This window comes from Bos indicus, chromosome 4 (genome assembly GCF_029378745.1).
Source record: "Bos indicus isolate NIAB-ARS_2022 breed Sahiwal x Tharparkar chromosome 4, NIAB-ARS_B.indTharparkar_mat_pri_1.0, whole genome shotgun sequence".
Lineage (NCBI taxonomy): Eukaryota > Metazoa > Chordata > Mammalia > Artiodactyla > Bovidae > Bos > Bos indicus.
The window spans coordinates 113,940,883-113,956,562 of NC_091763.1; the positions used below are offsets into that span (position 1 = coordinate 113,940,883).

At 63.8% G+C, this 15,680-nt stretch overlaps 1 protein-coding gene across 2 annotated transcripts; it reads left to right on the forward strand.

Annotated features, from left to right (window-relative positions):
* The first annotated feature begins 586 nt into the window (after window positions 1–586).
* Window positions 587–15,670, forward strand: SLC4A2 (solute carrier family 4 member 2). 2 transcript variants are annotated; one of them, XM_019959333.2, is made up of 23 exons: window positions 587–742; window positions 2,995–3,108; window positions 4,930–5,101; window positions 5,245–5,486; window positions 5,577–5,695; window positions 7,178–7,410; window positions 7,505–7,647; window positions 9,082–9,262; window positions 10,518–10,653; window positions 10,733–10,898; window positions 11,029–11,143; window positions 11,243–11,427; window positions 11,540–11,765; window positions 11,889–12,104; window positions 12,201–12,349; window positions 12,513–12,707; window positions 13,233–13,487; window positions 13,608–13,697; window positions 13,860–14,026; window positions 14,375–14,628; window positions 14,740–14,909; window positions 15,169–15,342; window positions 15,432–15,670. In XM_019959333.2, exons 2-23 carry the CDS (start codon window positions 3,058–3,060, stop codon window positions 15,510–15,512), a joined length of 3,720 nt encoding a protein of 1,239 aa, XP_019814892.2. In that variant the 5' UTR covers window positions 587–742; window positions 2,995–3,057; the 3' UTR covers window positions 15,513–15,670. The 2 variants fall into 2 exon arrangements, with proteins under 2 accessions (XP_019814892.2, XP_070644521.1); XM_070788420.1 differs by lacking the exons at window positions 587–742; window positions 2,995–3,108 and adding an exon at window positions 3,815–3,853.
* Window positions 15,671–15,680: the final 10 nt, after the last annotated feature.

Genomic DNA, 15,680 nt, shown 5'->3' on the forward strand with positions numbered 1-15,680 from the left:
GGTCATGGCAGGGAATCTCTCCGAGGCAGAAGTCCCCCGGTTCGGAAAGACTTAGCACAGAGCAAGGGGTATCCAACCCGCGCCGCCATCACCGCTCTTCGACCCCACCCCCGTCCTCCTGGCAAAGATAGGGGCTTTCTTGGAGGCACTGGGGACTACAAAGGGTGGAAGGCTGGGGCTGCCTGCGGGCGCTGAGAGATTCTTGACCCCCGATGCATTGATATTTCAATTTCCTCCGAATTGCCTAATAGCTTGGTGCCTCTTTTTTTTTTTTTTTTCCCCCCTGCCTGGGATTCCTAGGATGAGGCGGGCTTCCTTTCCGCCCAGAAGGGCCAAATGAAGCTAGGAGACGGCGTCTCCAGGCACCCGAGCTCGTTGCGGGGAAGCGCTGGGCGGCCGCCTCCCGCCGCGCGGAGGGTCAAGCCAGGGGCGGCCTCCTTGGCTCTGGGATCCGGGCGCCGCGCAGTGCTTGGCCGCGCGCCTCCGCCCCCTGGGTCTCGGCCCCACTCCCCGCCTCCAGGCCCGCCGCGCCGGGAACGCGCACGGTGCGCCGGGGCGCGCGCACGTAGGGGGCTGGCCTGCCCGCGACGCGGGGGAAAGTTGAGTTGGGAGAAGTTGGGAGCGGCGGGGGGCGCGCCCCGAGGTGGGCCCGGGGGAAGCCGTCGGGAGCGTGCGAGGGCTCCAGAGCCGGCGGGGAGAGAGACCCCCGAGACCCCTGGAGCGCCAGGTCCAGAGGAAGCGGGTAAGCTGGGAGGTGGCGCCGGGGGAGGGCTGGGGCCGCGGAGAGAGGAAGGGAGGGGGAAGGAAAGGGGGGAACTCGGCACTCGGAGCGGGGAGGGAGTGGAAGTGCAGGAAAGGGCGGAGACTGGGGCGCGGGGACGCGAGCTTTTGGGGGAGAAGGATGGGGAGGCAAGCGGAGTGATTGCGGGTCGGAAGAGGGGTCTAGAGTCCGCTTCTTCGAGTTCCCTAAAGCGAGGGTGCCGCGCCCCCTGCCACCGGGAGCGGGTACTCTCTGGCAGGCGCCGCCGGCCCTCCCGAACCCGGGCAGTACTCCAGACGACACCCTTCCCGTGCCACCCCCTACTCTAGCCTTAAGGCCCGTCCAGGGCGCCCCTGCCTAAGAGTTGCCCCGAGCCTCAGCCTCTGCCCCCCAATCTCGGGCTTGGGAGGCGGAGCCAGGAATGGGGGTGGCGGGTCAGGTCGGGACAAGGGGTCGGGCCGGAGAAGGAGCAGCTGGGTGGTGATGGGAAAGACGAGCCCTGGAGAGTGCGACCTAACTAACTCCTGGCGGGAGTGGGAGAGGGGGTGCTGGCTGGCCCGGGTGGGGAGCTCTGTGCTGGGTGTAGGGGTACGGCGCTGACCTGCACTCCAGGGTCCACTTTCTCCTCCTCCCTGAGCTCCCCACTCCCGCCAGCCCCTCGTCAGGAGAGCGGTGGAATGTGAGTCCACTTGGGGGGCGGACGGCGGTGGTGATTAATGCCCAAGTGGGGGTCCGGAGTGCTAATCCTCCGGGCCGGTCGGGGCTGGTCCCTGGAATGTGCCCCCACCCCGGATTATCGACACCGATGCTCTGGACAGAAGCAGCTTTGTGTTCTGGGGACAACGCGGTGGGGGTAGGGGGAGGTAGAGGGAGGAGGGCGGGGGAGGAAGGAGGAGCACACCAAGAGCCCAGTGGGAAGTGGGAGCGGGGCACGGGCAGGTGCCAGGCACTCCCTCCCAGACCCGGTTGTCTTTTCCAGTGCCCGGCGCCCCGACAGCAGACTTGCCCTGGCGCAGAGCCTGCTAAGGGGGGAGCTGAAGAGAGCACTCAGCTGAGCTGGAATGCCCCGCTAGGGGCATGTGTGGCTCCAGGCTCCCCACCCTGGACCGACCTATATTGTTTGACCCTACACTGACCTGTGTCACCCCTGAGTTGGCCCTAAATCCGGTAACCCTGACCACCACTCCGACACCAGCGACACACCGGGGAGCTCAGTTCTCTTGCCATCACAGAGCACCCCCTCCACTAGGAATGGGTCCCCCCCAGTTTGCTGGTCAGCTTCCCTAACCGCAGCCCTTCTGCTGGCCTCCTTCCGCGCCCGGCGGCCTCCCCAGAAGCCCCTACAGTCACAGTCAGGAGGGCGTCAGCCCGGCCGCTCAGATTTTCCTGGCCGCGGGTTTGGGGAAGGGAAGCACTAAGACTGCCCCCAGGGCAGAACCTCGGGGTTTCTGTGCCCCCTCCTCCCCGGGCGTCACGTGCCCCTCCCCCAGTATAAAGCGCTGCCCGGCCAGTGCCGCCCGCCCGGCCGCCCTCCCACTGCCAGAGTGGAGCTGGGCTCCTGCCCCTCCCTGGGAGCCTCCTCCTCCCCCACTTCGGGGCTGGGCTTTTTTTTTTTTTTTCGGAGGAGGGGGGGCACAGGACAGCAGCCCCCTTTGCGGGTTGCTCTGGGCTCACTCCAGAGTTCTGTCTGCCTTCCTTCATCCCCCTTTGCCCCGGCCCAGCTCTGGGTCTCACCCCCTACCCCTGTACACCCGTCTCCGGTCTCAGCCCCCTCTGCCAGCCGTGACCAGCCCCCTCCGCTCTCACTGCACTTCTGGCTCGGCCTGTCCTCCCTCTTCCTCTATCTCCCCAAGCTGATCTCTGCTGCTGTCTCTCCAGGTCTGGGCCTGTCTCCTTCCTGCCCCCAACCCCAGGGGTCTCCCACCCTCTGCTCTCTCCCCCTGCCTCCGTTCAGTCCCTGGGCCTGCTGGGCCTCCATCCTCGCTTCAGTTCTTTGTTCCTCTCTTTTCTTAACTTTCCTGTCTTAACTTTCTCTGCTCCCCGCTCCACCCTCCCAGAGTCAGGCGCCAAGGCCCTTGGGAGCCTGGGAGGATCGTGTGCAAGCAGGAGACCCCCCCACCCCCGCAGGGCCCTGCCCTCGCCTGGGCTGGTCTGGGCTGGGGGAGCTGTGTGATGTGGGGGTGCTCCCGCTGGCCTGGGGCCTCTCTCACCTGGTGATTGGTGCCCTCCCCCAGGTTATGCCGCCACCTCGTCTCCCTGAAAGGCGCAGCTACAGCGAGAAGGGCTAAGATTTGGCCATGAGCAGCGGCCCCCGGCGCCCCGCGTCGGGCGCGGATTCCTTCCGAACGGTGAGTATTGCTCACTGCTCCTGTGCACCACCATCGCTGGGGCTGTGGCTGAGGGTGTGTGAGTGAAGAGGCCACCACTGGGGCTTTGGCCAAGGGTGAGGGTGTGTGTGTGTGAGTGAGAGACCGCCACTGGGGCTCTGGGCGAGTGAGGGTCTGTGTCAAACAGGGGTGTGAGTGTGTGTGCGTGTGCGCGTGTGAAGAAGCCCGAGAGGGGAGCCTGGATGGACTTGGGAAGGGCATTGCCATGCCTCTCCTTGCACGGGCCACCGGGTCTGGGACAGGTACTGGTGGTGGCCGTCAGATGGCTTCCAGCCCTGGGGAGGGCCTTGCGGCTCTGTTCCCTGAAGCCCTGGGAGGTTGTTTATCCTCCTCAGCGGGAGAGGAGGAACTTTGGGAATCCTGGGTCTCTAACCGATGACAGCCCCCTCCCCCGCCCTGGGTCTTGGAGGCTGTGCCTGCCGGGCCTGCTGCAAGGGGCTTCTGGGCAGACCGCCCCGCCCCCCGGCCCCACGTGCCACCCAGGCCCGGCCCCTCCCGGCCCCCACGTGGCCGCCGCCCCACGTGTCCCCCTTCCAGTGTTCCTGGGAAGGGCAATGATTAACCCCAGCGCCGGCATCATCCGCGCCTCATTGGTCACTTGGGCCCACGGGGGCACGTGACTGGGGCGAGGTGCCGGCCAGTCCCCTCCCCCTCCGCCCCCAGTTCACCCCAGCCCGCAGCCATGGACTTCCTCCTGCGGCCTCAGGTGCGAGGGGCTCTCTGCCCTCCTCCCCCCACCCCGGGCTAGCCCCCTTCTGCTCGCTGGCTTCAGCCGCCCCGCTCTACCGCCTTCCTCCGGTGCTCTTTCTGGTGAGAGTGGGGCCCCGTGCCTGGGGGTAGTTGGCGGAGAAGCCGGGCTCGAGCGGCAGAGATGGGCTGACCAGGGTTGGGGCGGGGGGTGCAAGCTTCTGGTCCTGGCCTCTAGTATCCAGTGTGTCCCCCCTCCCTGCCCCACCCAGCGGCTCCTGACCCCACCTCCCAGGCTCTGCAAGGCCCGCCCTCCTTCCCAGCCCACCTCCCTCCGCTCTTTCTTGCTCGGGTACCCCTGCCCTTGGAGATCTTGATGTCCTTCAAGTCCAGAAGCTCTTGCTTGAGCAAATATTTGGTGGTGCCTGGAGCTGAGACCAGCCGGCAGGGGGTGGTGGTGGTTGGGGGGGCGCTGGACCAAAGCTGCAGAGTGGTGGCTGCCTGCACTGCTGGGCTGAGCTCTCCGAAGCGCCACCACGGTCCTGGGCTCCCGCAGAATGACTCAGGTGCGGGAGGTGGGGGGGTGGAGCGGGGCGGGGCAGGGCTGCAGCCCAGGGCGCTGGCTCCCTCCGGTGGGCTTCCAGTTGACTCAGACCGAGCCCGGTCGGTTGGTTAGCTCAGGCGCCGCACCCCCCCCCCCCCCCACCAGGAGTTACTTGGCTCAGTCGGACAGGTCAGGGTCGCATTCACGACCATCAGTGTCAGCCATGTGAACGGCCCAGGTCACACCTCCGACCTTGACCTCCGGGGTGGACACACGGGACTTCTGCAGAGGCCTCCAGGGCTGACGCTTCCCACCTGCCCTAGAAACCGACAGGAATGGGCCCAGCCAGGGTGCTGATGGCCCAGGACTCCAGTGGGGGGGCAGGGAAGGCTGCTGGGGGTAGGGTGCTGAGTCCCCGGCTTTGGAGTCGGGGCAGCTGGGGGAAAGGTACTGGATTTCTTCTGCTAGGCGGGCAGGGGGTGTGCTGGGACACCCCCCCCCACCCCCACCCCCACTCCCCGAGAGTCCTCACTGCCCCTTCTTCCTTGCAGCCAGAGCCTGAGAGCCTGGGCCCCGTGACTGCACCTGGCTTTGCAGCCGAGCAAGAGGAGGATGAACTCCACCGCACCCTGGGCGTGGAGCGGTTTGAGGAGATCCTTCAGGAGGCGGGGTCCCGAGGAGGGGAGGAGCTCGGCCGCAGCTACGGGGAGGAAGACTTTGAATGTGAGGGGGTCGGGGGAGGCGAGTTGGGGGCTGACAGGGTGTTGCTCCGGGCTGGGGGCCTGGGGGCGGGGAGAGGCTGGGGGCCCGCCAGCTGGAGAGGGGGGAGCAGGGCCCATTGGCAGCCAGTGCACCTGTCCCTGCAGACCATCGCCAGTCTTCCCATCACATCCACCACCCGCTGTCCACCCACCTGCCTCCTGACACCCGGCGCCGAAAGACACCCCAGGGCCCAGGGCGGAAGCCCCGCAGGCGCCCCGGAGCCTCCCCGACTGGGGAGACCCCCACCATCGAGGAGGGCGAGGAAGAGGAGGATGAGGCCAGTGAGGCCGAGGGGGCTCGGGCCCTCAGCCAGCCTTCGCCTGCCTCCACACCCTCTTCCGTGCAGGTGAGCTGGGCAGGGCTCCCCGGGGGTGGGAGCGCTATCTGCAGGATCTCTGGCCCAACCTCCCCTGCTCACACGGCTTCCTTGTTCTAGTTCTTCCTCCAGGAGGACGAAGGTGCCGACCGGAAGGCAGAAACCACCAGTCCCTCTCCACCTCCACCCCTGCCCCACCAGGAGGCAGCTCCCCGGGCCACCAAAGCAGCCCAGACTGGGTAAGGGTCCCCACACAGAGACCCCCCATGCCAGCATCGGTCAGGTGGGGTGAGGAGACAAAGCAGGAGCCTTGAGAGGCTCAGGCTGTGGTTCAAACCCAGTTATGCTGCTAGGATTTGACTCTGGACAAGAACTGACGTCTCTGAGTCCGTTTCCCCGTCTGTAAACCAAGTGTAATAGGACTTTTCCCACAAGGTGGTAGTAGGTTTCAAGGGTGGTGTGAATGAAAGTTTTAAATATGGTCTAGGCGCCTCCTCCCACACCTGTCATCTCCCCCCCAGCCATGGCTTCAGGCGAGCAATGTCAAACACAGGTCAGAGGCTGGACAGGTGACCTCCTCACACCCCCGGGACCCCAAGGGGGTGAGAGGAATAGGAGGCCCCCCTCTTGCTTTTGGGGAGTTGCCAGTCCACCCTGGTTGTGGTCTCGTGAAGTGGCAGTCAGCACAAGTTACTGCGCCAGACGACTGGGTTCAGGCGGAACATCGGTACCAACAGGTGATTGTGGAGTTTGGGGACATCAGCCAGGGAAGGCTTCCTGGAAGAAACCACTTTGAACGAGGTCTCAAGGTCACTACTATCGCCTCCCTGTTGTCCGGGTGCCAGGCAGTGTGAAGGGGTGGGGGGAAGTGAAGGGCAAATTGCCCCTCCGGGGCGGCACAGACTCGCTGGGGAGACAGGCCGTGTGGATGGAGCCAGGTCCCCCTCAGCCGTCTGCGCGGGAGGCGCAGGCCTGCGGGCCAGCAGATGGCCAGGAGGCGGGGGAACCCAAGAGAGAACAGGGCGTCGTACAAGGGGTTCAGATTTGTGGGCAGGAGTGTGAACAGAACCTCGGGCACAGAAGGTGGGTGCAGGTGGAGAGAGCCTGGCTCAGGGGGCGCTGGTCACGGCGCGGGACAGGGGCTTGGAGCCGTGGGGGTGCCGGTTGCCAGGGGAACGGTGTACAAAGGTGTGGCAGGGACAGGGCCCTCTAGGGGAAGCGGGGAGAAAGGAAATCCCCACCCCCAGTTTGGGAGCTAAGAGCAGAAGCCAGAATCCTAAGGGACAGGTACTCTTACCCTTCTCACGGCTGTCGGGTGGGGGCAGGCGTCTCCAGCTCCAAAGGCCCATTTCCACGTCCTTTACTCCATTTGATTAGAAACACGGGCCCCTGTGAGCCCTGAGTCCGTTGCTAGCGGTCCCAACCTGGGCACTTTCCCGACATCACTGGCCCGCCCCGGGGAAGGCTGGCTTCAGCCTCCCTTTGGCGGCTTGAGTTTCTGTCCCAGGGCAGCTCGGAGGATTGCTGGGAAGGAAGGAGCTGGGTTCAAACACCACCCTCTGCTTCCAGAACCCTCTCTGCACTTCCATATTCTCACCTACCAAGGCCTGTGGAGAGGGAGGCGGGGTTGGGGCCTGTGGGGGTCCCCTTTCCTGGGGGCCCTGGCTGAGCGGGAGGGGCCAGCCTTCCTAGGCTTGCTCATGGCCGCCCTGTCTGTGCAGGGCCCAGGTGGAAGAGGTGGTGGCCGTGGCCAGCGGCACGGCGGGAGGTGATGATGGGGGTGCCTCCGGGCGCCTCCTGACCAAGGCGCAGCCCGGGCACCGCAGCTACAACCTGCAGGAGAGGAGACGCATTGGAAGCATGACGGGGGCTGAGCAGGCGCTGCTGCCCCGGGTCCCCACGGACGAGAGCGAGGCGCAGACGCTGGCCACGGCTGACCTGGACCTCATGAAGAGTGCGTGCCGGGCCTGGGCAAGCCTGGAGCTGGTGAGGCGGGGGGTGGGGGTAAGAGAAAGGGACCTTTGACCCTCTCCTCCCCACCACTGCAGGTCACCGGTTTGAGGATGTTCCTGGGGTACGGCGACACTTGGTGCGGAAGAACGCCAAGGCATCTGTGCAGAGTGGCCGGGAAGGGCGAGAGCCTGGCCCCACTCCTCGGGCCCGGCCCCGGGCCCCCCACAAGCCCCATGAGGTGAGTTCAGTGCTCCATGGTCTTCCATCATCTCTCTGTAGATCTGCTGTCCACAGCCCCCACCGCTTCTCAGACCAGCGGTAATCTCAAGCCCCAGGGTGGCCATGTATGGTTTTCAAGGTTGCGCACTGCACAAGAGTGCAGTCTTCAACAGTGTTGATTTTTTTTTAATTGACATAGTTGATAACACAATATTATGTTAGCCTCAGGTGCCCCACATAACCAATCAACATTTAAACAACATTATAGAATATTCACTACAGTTAACTCCAGTAGCCATCTGTCCCCAAACCATTATTACGGTGTTACTGAGCTGCCATTGTTGGTGTGGCTGTTACAGTTCTGGTCCACATTCTAGACACATTGACTTCTCTCACAGCCGTTTTCTGGCAGCTGGCAGTGAGGTGTCTGAGGGTGGCTTCATGCAGCAGTGTGCTTCATGTCTCAGAGTCCAGTCACTTCCCCACTCGAGTCCTCCCACATCCTGTCAGGGTGACAGGCACAGTGACTGGCCAGGGCCACTCAGGTATAGTGAAAGTGAAAGTCGCCCAGTCGTGTCTGACTCTTTGCGACCCCATAAACTATACAGTCCATGGAATTCTCCAGGCCAGAATACTGGAGTGGGAAACCGTTTCCTCCTCTAGGGGATCTTCCCAACCCAGGGATCGAACCCAGGTCTCCCACATTGCTGGCAGATTCTTTACCAGCTGAGCCACCAGGGAAGCCCGGTCCTTAGTGATGCTGCCCATCTAAGATTCCAGCACTCTGGTTTTGAGCCCTAACCCTGCCAGTGGGTTTTTTTGGGTAACCTTTTGATTGCGGTCAGACACAGTAAAAGCACACTGAGGTTAAGTGCACAGCTCCATGATGCTTTGCACATGTAAACCCTAGCCAAGCCTACCTTGATACAGGATGTCCCCACGCCCAGAGAGTCCCTTCAGGCCTCTGCCTCATCAGCACCCTCAGAAGTCACCGCTGTGTCCCTCTCCAGTTTTGCCAGTTCTAGAAATGCGTGTAAATGCATCCTGCCAAGTTCCTGTGTGTTCAGTGACCGTTCATCAAACACTTCCTCCGAGTCATGCACGATGCTAAGTGTTCTGTGCACTTTTATCGCCCACTGTGCCCCCATTTTTTAAAATTACAGTTGACTTACAACGTGGTGCTGGTTTCAGGTGTATGGGAAAGTGGTTCAGTTATACGTACGTACACATACCTGCGTTTTCAGGCTCTTTTCCCTTATAGGTTATTACAGACTGTTGAGTGCTTAGCTCTATGCTGTACAGTAGGTGGGTCCTTCTTGGCCCGCTAGAGGCCTTTGAGGTGGGTGGCATCGCTCTTACTTCACAGACGAGGGAGAGCCGCGAGGTGGGCTGCGCCCTGTGCGCCCTGGGGTCACAGCCTCCATCCCACCACGCCTTCTCCCGTCACCCCAAGGTGTTTGTGGAGCTGAATGAGCTGCTGCTGGACAAAAACCAGGAGCCTCAGTGGCGGGAGACGGCGCGCTGGATCAAATTCGAGGAGGACGTGGAGGAGGAGACAGAGCGCTGGGGGAAGCCCCACGTGGCCTCCCTGTCGTTCCGGAGCCTCCTGGAGCTGCGCCGGACCCTGGCCCATGGTAATGCGCGCCCGCCCGTCCTCGACGTGGGAACGGCCTTTGCCCGAGCCCGTTCTCCGAGGACCAAACGGTCCCACACCTTTGTCTTGAGCAACAGGGTGTGTAATGTCACCAGAGCCCAGAAGGGAGCATCTCTTGTCATGATGTCACTTCTCACGAGGCCAGCCGTTCCTCGGGCTCTGTCGTTGGGTGACTGCAGGGCAGGCCTGACCCTCTTCTCTGGTCTGGCATCTTCAGCAAGCAGCTTCTCTAAGTGATATTTTCAGATAAACTGAAGCTGGTATGTTTTGGATGCTGCAGTGTTGTTAAATGGTTTTGGTGGAATGCTTTCTGAGATCCTAGACGTTCTGGGCAGCCTGACCTAACCTGTAGGGCGGTGTGGGCTCCCAGCAGTGTGACCTAACCTGTAGGGCAGTGTGGCCTCTGCTGCATGAGCGCAGGTGCTCACGTCTGATGTTCTGCTCTCGGCTTGTTTCCTCCTTCCTGGTGGGGAACTGCTCCCACTTGCTGTCAGCAGCCAAGGACTCAGAAGCCTGCTGTCAGGACTGTTTCCCAACTAGGAGTTACTGGGCTCTGAAGAGGCTTGAGGGCTTTGGGTGAGGTGCCAGAGCGCAGGGCTTGATCGCCAGGCTGTGCCGTCTGGCTTTTGGCTGCTTGGGGGGCCTTCGGTTTTGTTTGTTCCATGTCCCCCAAGTTGACCTTGACGGAAAAATGACCTGGTGACTTTTGAGAGGACCTTCATCTCTCTGGGAAATGGCAGCTCGGAGCAGGGACAGGCTGGGTGTCCTTGAGCAGCTGCTAGACTTGGGGACACTGAGGAGTCCAGGGTTGGGGGGGGGTACTCTCTGGATGGCTCCGGGGCTGCCACGACCGGCTGGGTTGTGCTCTAGAGGGCAGAACTAGGCCCTCAAGTGGACAGCAGAGGTGGCAGCTCGGTCCGGAGGAAGTTCCCGGCAGCGAAGGGCAGTCCAGCCCATGTGGGTGGCCTGGGACACTTCCTGCTGCGTGCTTCCCAGAAGGGGTGTCTGGGCAAGGTCTAGCCAGGTGGCCTGAGAGCTGTGGTTTCCTGGCCTCTGCTGAGCGTCACAACATTCCTGCAGGGAGAGAGGGCTTGGGGACTTGGGCCTCAGGCCGAGCTGGGCCCCGCTCACCGGTTTCAGGGCTGGGCAGTGCCTCTCTGGCTGTCCCCCCATCCCAGCCCGGCCCCCCATTTCTTGGCTGGGGATGAGGCCCCTCTGTGTCGTCCTCGTTCTAGGGGCCGTGCTCTTGGACCTGGATCAGCAGACCCTGCCTGGTGTGGCCCACCAGGTGGTGGAGCAGATGGTCATCTCGGACCAGATCAAGGCCGAGGACAGAGCCAACGTGCTGCGGGCCCTGCTGCTGAAACACAGGTGAGGCCTCGGGCACCGCACCCTGCCTGCCCAGCCCTGGCCGCCAGCCCGCCTCACCTCCCTGCCTGCCGCCCCACAGCCACCCCAGTGACGAGAAGGACTTCTCCTTCCCCCGTAACATCTCGGCCGGCTCCCTGGGCTCCCTGCTGGGGCATCACCATGGCCAGGGCGCCGAGAGCGACCCCCATGTCACCGAGCCCCTCATTGGAGGCGTCCCTGAGACCCGGCTGGAGGTGGAGCGAGAGGTGAGGGGGAGAAGGCAGCCCCGCCGGGGTGAGGTCCAGCCACCCCAGAGGCTGCATGACACGAGCGAGCGGGGTGGGGGCGGGCAGGGGCAGGGCGGCCCAGCTGAGCCCCAGCCTCCTGCCTCCCCAGCGTGAGCCGCCCCCTCCGGCTCCTCCGGCCGGCATCACTCGCTCCAAGTCCAAACACGAGCTGAAGCTGCTGGAGAAGATCCCTGAGAACGCCGAGGCCACAGTAGTCCTCGTGGGTACGTGAGGCGAGGACTGGGGATGGGGTGGGGCAGGGCGGGGGGCGGCCGGAGGCCACCCTTGCTGGGCTCCCGCCCACGACAGCCACACACCCGCAGGCTGTGTGGAGTTCCTGGCCCGCCCCACCATGGCCTTCGTGCGGCTGCGGGAGGCGGTGGAGCTGGATGCGGTGCTGGAGGTGCCCGTGCCGGTGCGCTTCCTCTTCCTGCTGCTGGGCCCGAGCAGCGCCAACATGGACTACCACGAGATCGGCCGCTCCATCTCCACCCTCATGTCCGACAAGGTCAGCCACTCCAGAACGCCACCCCCACCCCCAAACCCCCGGTGCCCAGCCTGGCTCCCAGGCCCTGGCCCCGCGTCTTGTGTCCTCACTCACCCCGGTCCTGCCTTGGCAGCAATTCCATGAGGCGGCCTACCTGGCGGACGAGCGGGAGGACTTGCTGACGGCCATCAATGCCTTCCTGGACTGCAGCGTGGTGCTGCCGCCCTCGGAGGTGCAGGGCGAGGAGCTGCTGCGCTCGGTCGCTCACTTCCAGCGCCAGATGCTCAAGAAGCGGGAGGAGCAGGGCCGGCTATTGCCCCCGGGCGCCGGGCTGGAGCCCAAGTCGGCTCAGGATAAGGGTACGGGGCCAGTACGAGCCAGGGGGCTGGATCGGGGCTGCCCGGGTCCGGCTGGGGCGTCAGGAGGGCGGATGGGCGAGCGAGGGCAGGGACGGGTGCCCTGACGCAGGCCCCGGGCTGCAGCGCTCCTGCAGATGGTAGAGGTGGCCGGTGCAGTGGAAGACGATCCCTTGCGGCGGACGGGCCGGCCTTTTGGGGGGCTGATCCGAGACGTGCGGCGCCGCTACCCCCACTACCTAAGCGACTTCCGGGATGCGCTGGACCCCCAGTGCCTGGCCGCTGTCATCTTCATCTACTTCGCAGCCCTGTCTCCCGCCATCACCTTCGGGGGGCTGCTGGGTAAGGAGGGGCTTAGCCGGGGCGGAGTGGGGAGGGCATGGCTCCCCCCACCTCCCGCCCTGCCACCAGCCCCTGAGCAGGCTCCTGCTGTCCTAGGGGAGAAGACGCATGACCTGATCGGAGTGTCGGAGCTCATCATGTCCACAGCCATCCAGGGCGTGCTTTTCTGCCTGTTGGGGGCCCAGCCATTGTTGGTGATTGGCTTCTCCGGGCCCCTGCTGGTCTTCGAGGAGGCCTTCTTCTCGGTGAGTGGCCACAGGCTGTTGGCGCTGGTTCCTCCTGCCCGACTCAGCTCCCGCTCCCCTTCCCCTCCGCCCCGACCCCCACCCCGCAGCCCCACCCGCACTCCTCAAGAGCCCCCAGGCTCTGAGCCTGACTCCGCCCACCCCCTCGCCCTGCCTGCCCCAGTTCTGCAGCAGCAACAACCTGGAGTACCTGGTGGGCCGCGTGTGGATCGGCCTCTGGCTGGTGCTGCTGGCCCTGCTCATGGTGGCCCTGGAGGGCAGCTTCTTGGTGCGCTTCGTCTCCCGTTTCACCCAGGAGATCTTTGCCTTCCTCATCTCGCTCATCTTCATCTATGAGACCTTCTACAAGCTGGTGAAGGTGGGTAGGGCCCCCATGGGACCTGGCCCAAGAGGGAGCTGGGAGCCTCCTTGCCCCTGGGTTCTCCATGCGTGAGGCCTGTTGCCAACACATACACACTGGGACTTCAGATCGGTCTCAAAGACTCACCTAGTTTTAATAACAAAGGTGACGGGTGCTTTTGATAAGGTGGCAGAGGATCCAGAAAGTCAGAGGGAAAGGCCCCCAAGTTGACAGACATACTCTCACATCTGTGTCTGGGTCAGGATCAGATGTGTCCCCAGTGTTTGCCACGCTCCCCTGGATGCTCCTCCAGGCCTCTCTGGAGCCTCATTCCAAGCTGCCTTCCCCAATTAGACCAGCCCCGCTCTCTTAACCCCCAGTGGTCTTGCGCTCCCATCTGTTCACCTCAGTCATTTTCTTAATCAAGACAAGCTCCTTGAGGGTAGGCTGACCACCCTGGGCCTGCCTGTCCCAACTCAGCAGACAGTTCAGTCCCAGACCTCTGGTCAGTTAAGCGTATGGAGTCCTTTGTTCTCTCCCCAGATCTTCCAGGAGCACCCCCTCCACGGCTGTTCCGTCTCCAACAGCTCCGAGGCAGGCAGTGGCGAAAATGCCACGTGGCCCGGGGCAGGAGCCACACTGGGGCCAAGGAACGAGAGCTCAGCCAGGCCGCCTGGGCAGGGCAGGCCCCGGGGCCAGCCCAACACCGCCCTGCTGTCGCTGGTTCTCATGGCCGGCACCTTCTTCATCGCCTTCTTCCTGCGCAAATTCAAGAACAGCCGGTTCTTCCCCGGCCGGGTGTGTGGGCTGGCAGGCCCGAGGGAGGCGTAGAGCCCCCGGGTGGGGGAAGGAAGGGGGCAACTTGCAGTCCGGCCTGGACGGCGGCGTGGGGCCTCTGAGCGCGGTGCTTGCCCACAGGTACGGCGCGTGATTGGGGACTTTGGGGTGCCCATCGCCATCCTCGTCATGGTGCTCGTGGATTACAGTATTGAGGACACCTACACCCAGGTACGGCGGTGTGCAGTGATGAGGGGGTGCGGGGCTCCAGGCCCCAGGACCAGGACTGCTGCTAAGCCAGGCAGACGCCAGGCCTCTCCCACAGCACTCGCTCACCATCCCCCCAGCCCCAGTACAACTCAGGGCACTCCCCCCCGACCCTCTGCCCTGCAGAAGCTGAGCGTGCCCAGTGGCTTCTCAGTGACAGCCCCAGAGAAGCGCGGCTGGGTCATCAACCCCCTGGGGGAGAAGAGCACCTTCCCCGTGTGGATGATGGTTGCCAGCCTGCTGCCCGCCATCTTGGTCTTCATCCTTATCTTCATGGAGACACAGATCACCACGTGAGTGGTCCTGGCAGAGGGGTCGCTGTGCAGACAGGGACGACCTGCTGCATGAATGGGCTGGAACCCCCAGCAGGCTGGCTGCTGAAGTTTGTAAACAACAGAAAATCCCACTGAAACATGCCTGCATGGGCACAGGACATGCTAGGTGCTGTCCAGGGGGTGGGTGGTGGCCACTGGGACAGGACTCAACTCCGTGATGGAACCCTCGTCCTGAAGAGGATGGGCAGGGACCTCCAGGTTCCAGAAACAGGAGGAGGTGACTGCCTGGGTGCTCTGGAAAGACCCAGTTGTCTGCCGAGCTGGGCTGGGGGGCCCAGGGCTCAGGGCATGCCTGTCCCTGTTCAGGCTGATCATCTCCAAGAAGGAGCGCATGCTTCAGAAGGGTTCTGGCTTCCACCTGGACCTCCTGCTCATCGTGGCCATGGGCGGCATCTGTGCCCTCTTCGGCTTGCCATGGTTGGCTGCCGCCACTGTCCGCTCCGTCACGCATGCCAACGCGCTCACGGTCATGAGCAAGGCAGTGGCACCCGGGGACAAGCCCAAGATCCAGGAGGTCAAGGAGCAGCGGGTGACAGGGCTGCTGGTGGCCCTGCTCGTGGGTATGTTCACCTCTCCCCCTAGCCTTGCCGGAGGGGTCTCATGGCCGTGGCCGCTGCGGGTGGAGGGATGGAGCGCCCCGGGGCCAGCTGTTCCTCCCCCTCGCCCCGCAGGCCTCTCCTTGGTCATCGGGGATCTGCTCCGGCAGATCCCCCTGGCTGTGCTCTTCGGGATTTTCCTGTACATGGGCGTGACCTCCCTGAATGGGATCCAGTTCTATGAGCGGCTGCACCTGCTGCTCATGCCGCCCAAACACCACCCGGACGTCACCTACGTCAAGAAGGTGAGACCCGGCTGGGAAGGGCCCCACACCTCTCCCCCCGCCACCCAGTCTGTGTGGGTCACCCTCCGGCCCCCCATGTATCCACTCTGGCCAGCCACCATTCAGCCTGTGCAGACCTGGCTCCCGTAAGCACCCAGGCAGGCACTTCCACCTGCCCCTGCGGAGGGGAGAGGGACCGTCATCCTCTGGTCGTGGTAGGCCCGGATGGCCCTCCGGGGCCCAGTCTCACCCTTCTTGCCCTGCGTCACTCCGCCCCCAGGTCCGGACCCTGCGTATGCACCTGTTCACGGCCCTGCAGCTGCTCTGCCTGGCCGTGCTCTGGGCCGTCATGTCCACCGCGGCCTCCCTGGCCTTCCCCTTCATCCTCATCCTCACGGTGCCGCTCCGCATGGTGGTGCTGACCCGCATCTTCACCGAGCGGGAGATGAAATACGTAAGGCCCGCGCTCCTCCCTCGCCTCGCCTGGCGCCCCCACGCGGTCTTGCTGGGAGGTCGCCCACCTTCCTCTGTCCTCGCCCACAGCTGGATGCTAACGAGGCAGAACCGGTGTTCGATGAACGGGAGGGTGTGGACGAGTACAACGAGATGCCCATGCCTGTGTAACTGCTGCCTGGACGGACAGCCACGGGATGGACGGACAGAGGGAACGGGCTGGGGGCGGTGCTTTCCCCATCCTCCTCCCTCCTCATTTTTATTTAAGTGAATAATTTAAGGCCCTCCACCACCCCCCCCAGGCAGTAAAGTGCTTCGGACCCCACCTATCCCTGGTCT

What these genes read in the sequence shown, in the direction of transcription:
- SLC4A2 (XM_019959333.2), top strand. Translation starts at nt 3,058, where the DNA reads ATGAGCAGCGGCCCCCGGCGCCCCGCGTCGGGCGCGGATTCCTTCCGA. An exon ending in GCGCCGGACCCTGGCCCATG is followed by an intron (nt 9,263 to 10,517) that starts GTAATGCGCGCC and finishes TCCTCGTTCTAG; the next exon opens with GGGCCGTGCTCTTGGACCTG. An exon ending in GCTGGTGGCCCTGCTCGTGG is followed by an intron (nt 14,629 to 14,739) that starts GTATGTTCACCT and finishes CTCGCCCCGCAG; the next exon opens with GCCTCTCCTTGGTCATCGGG.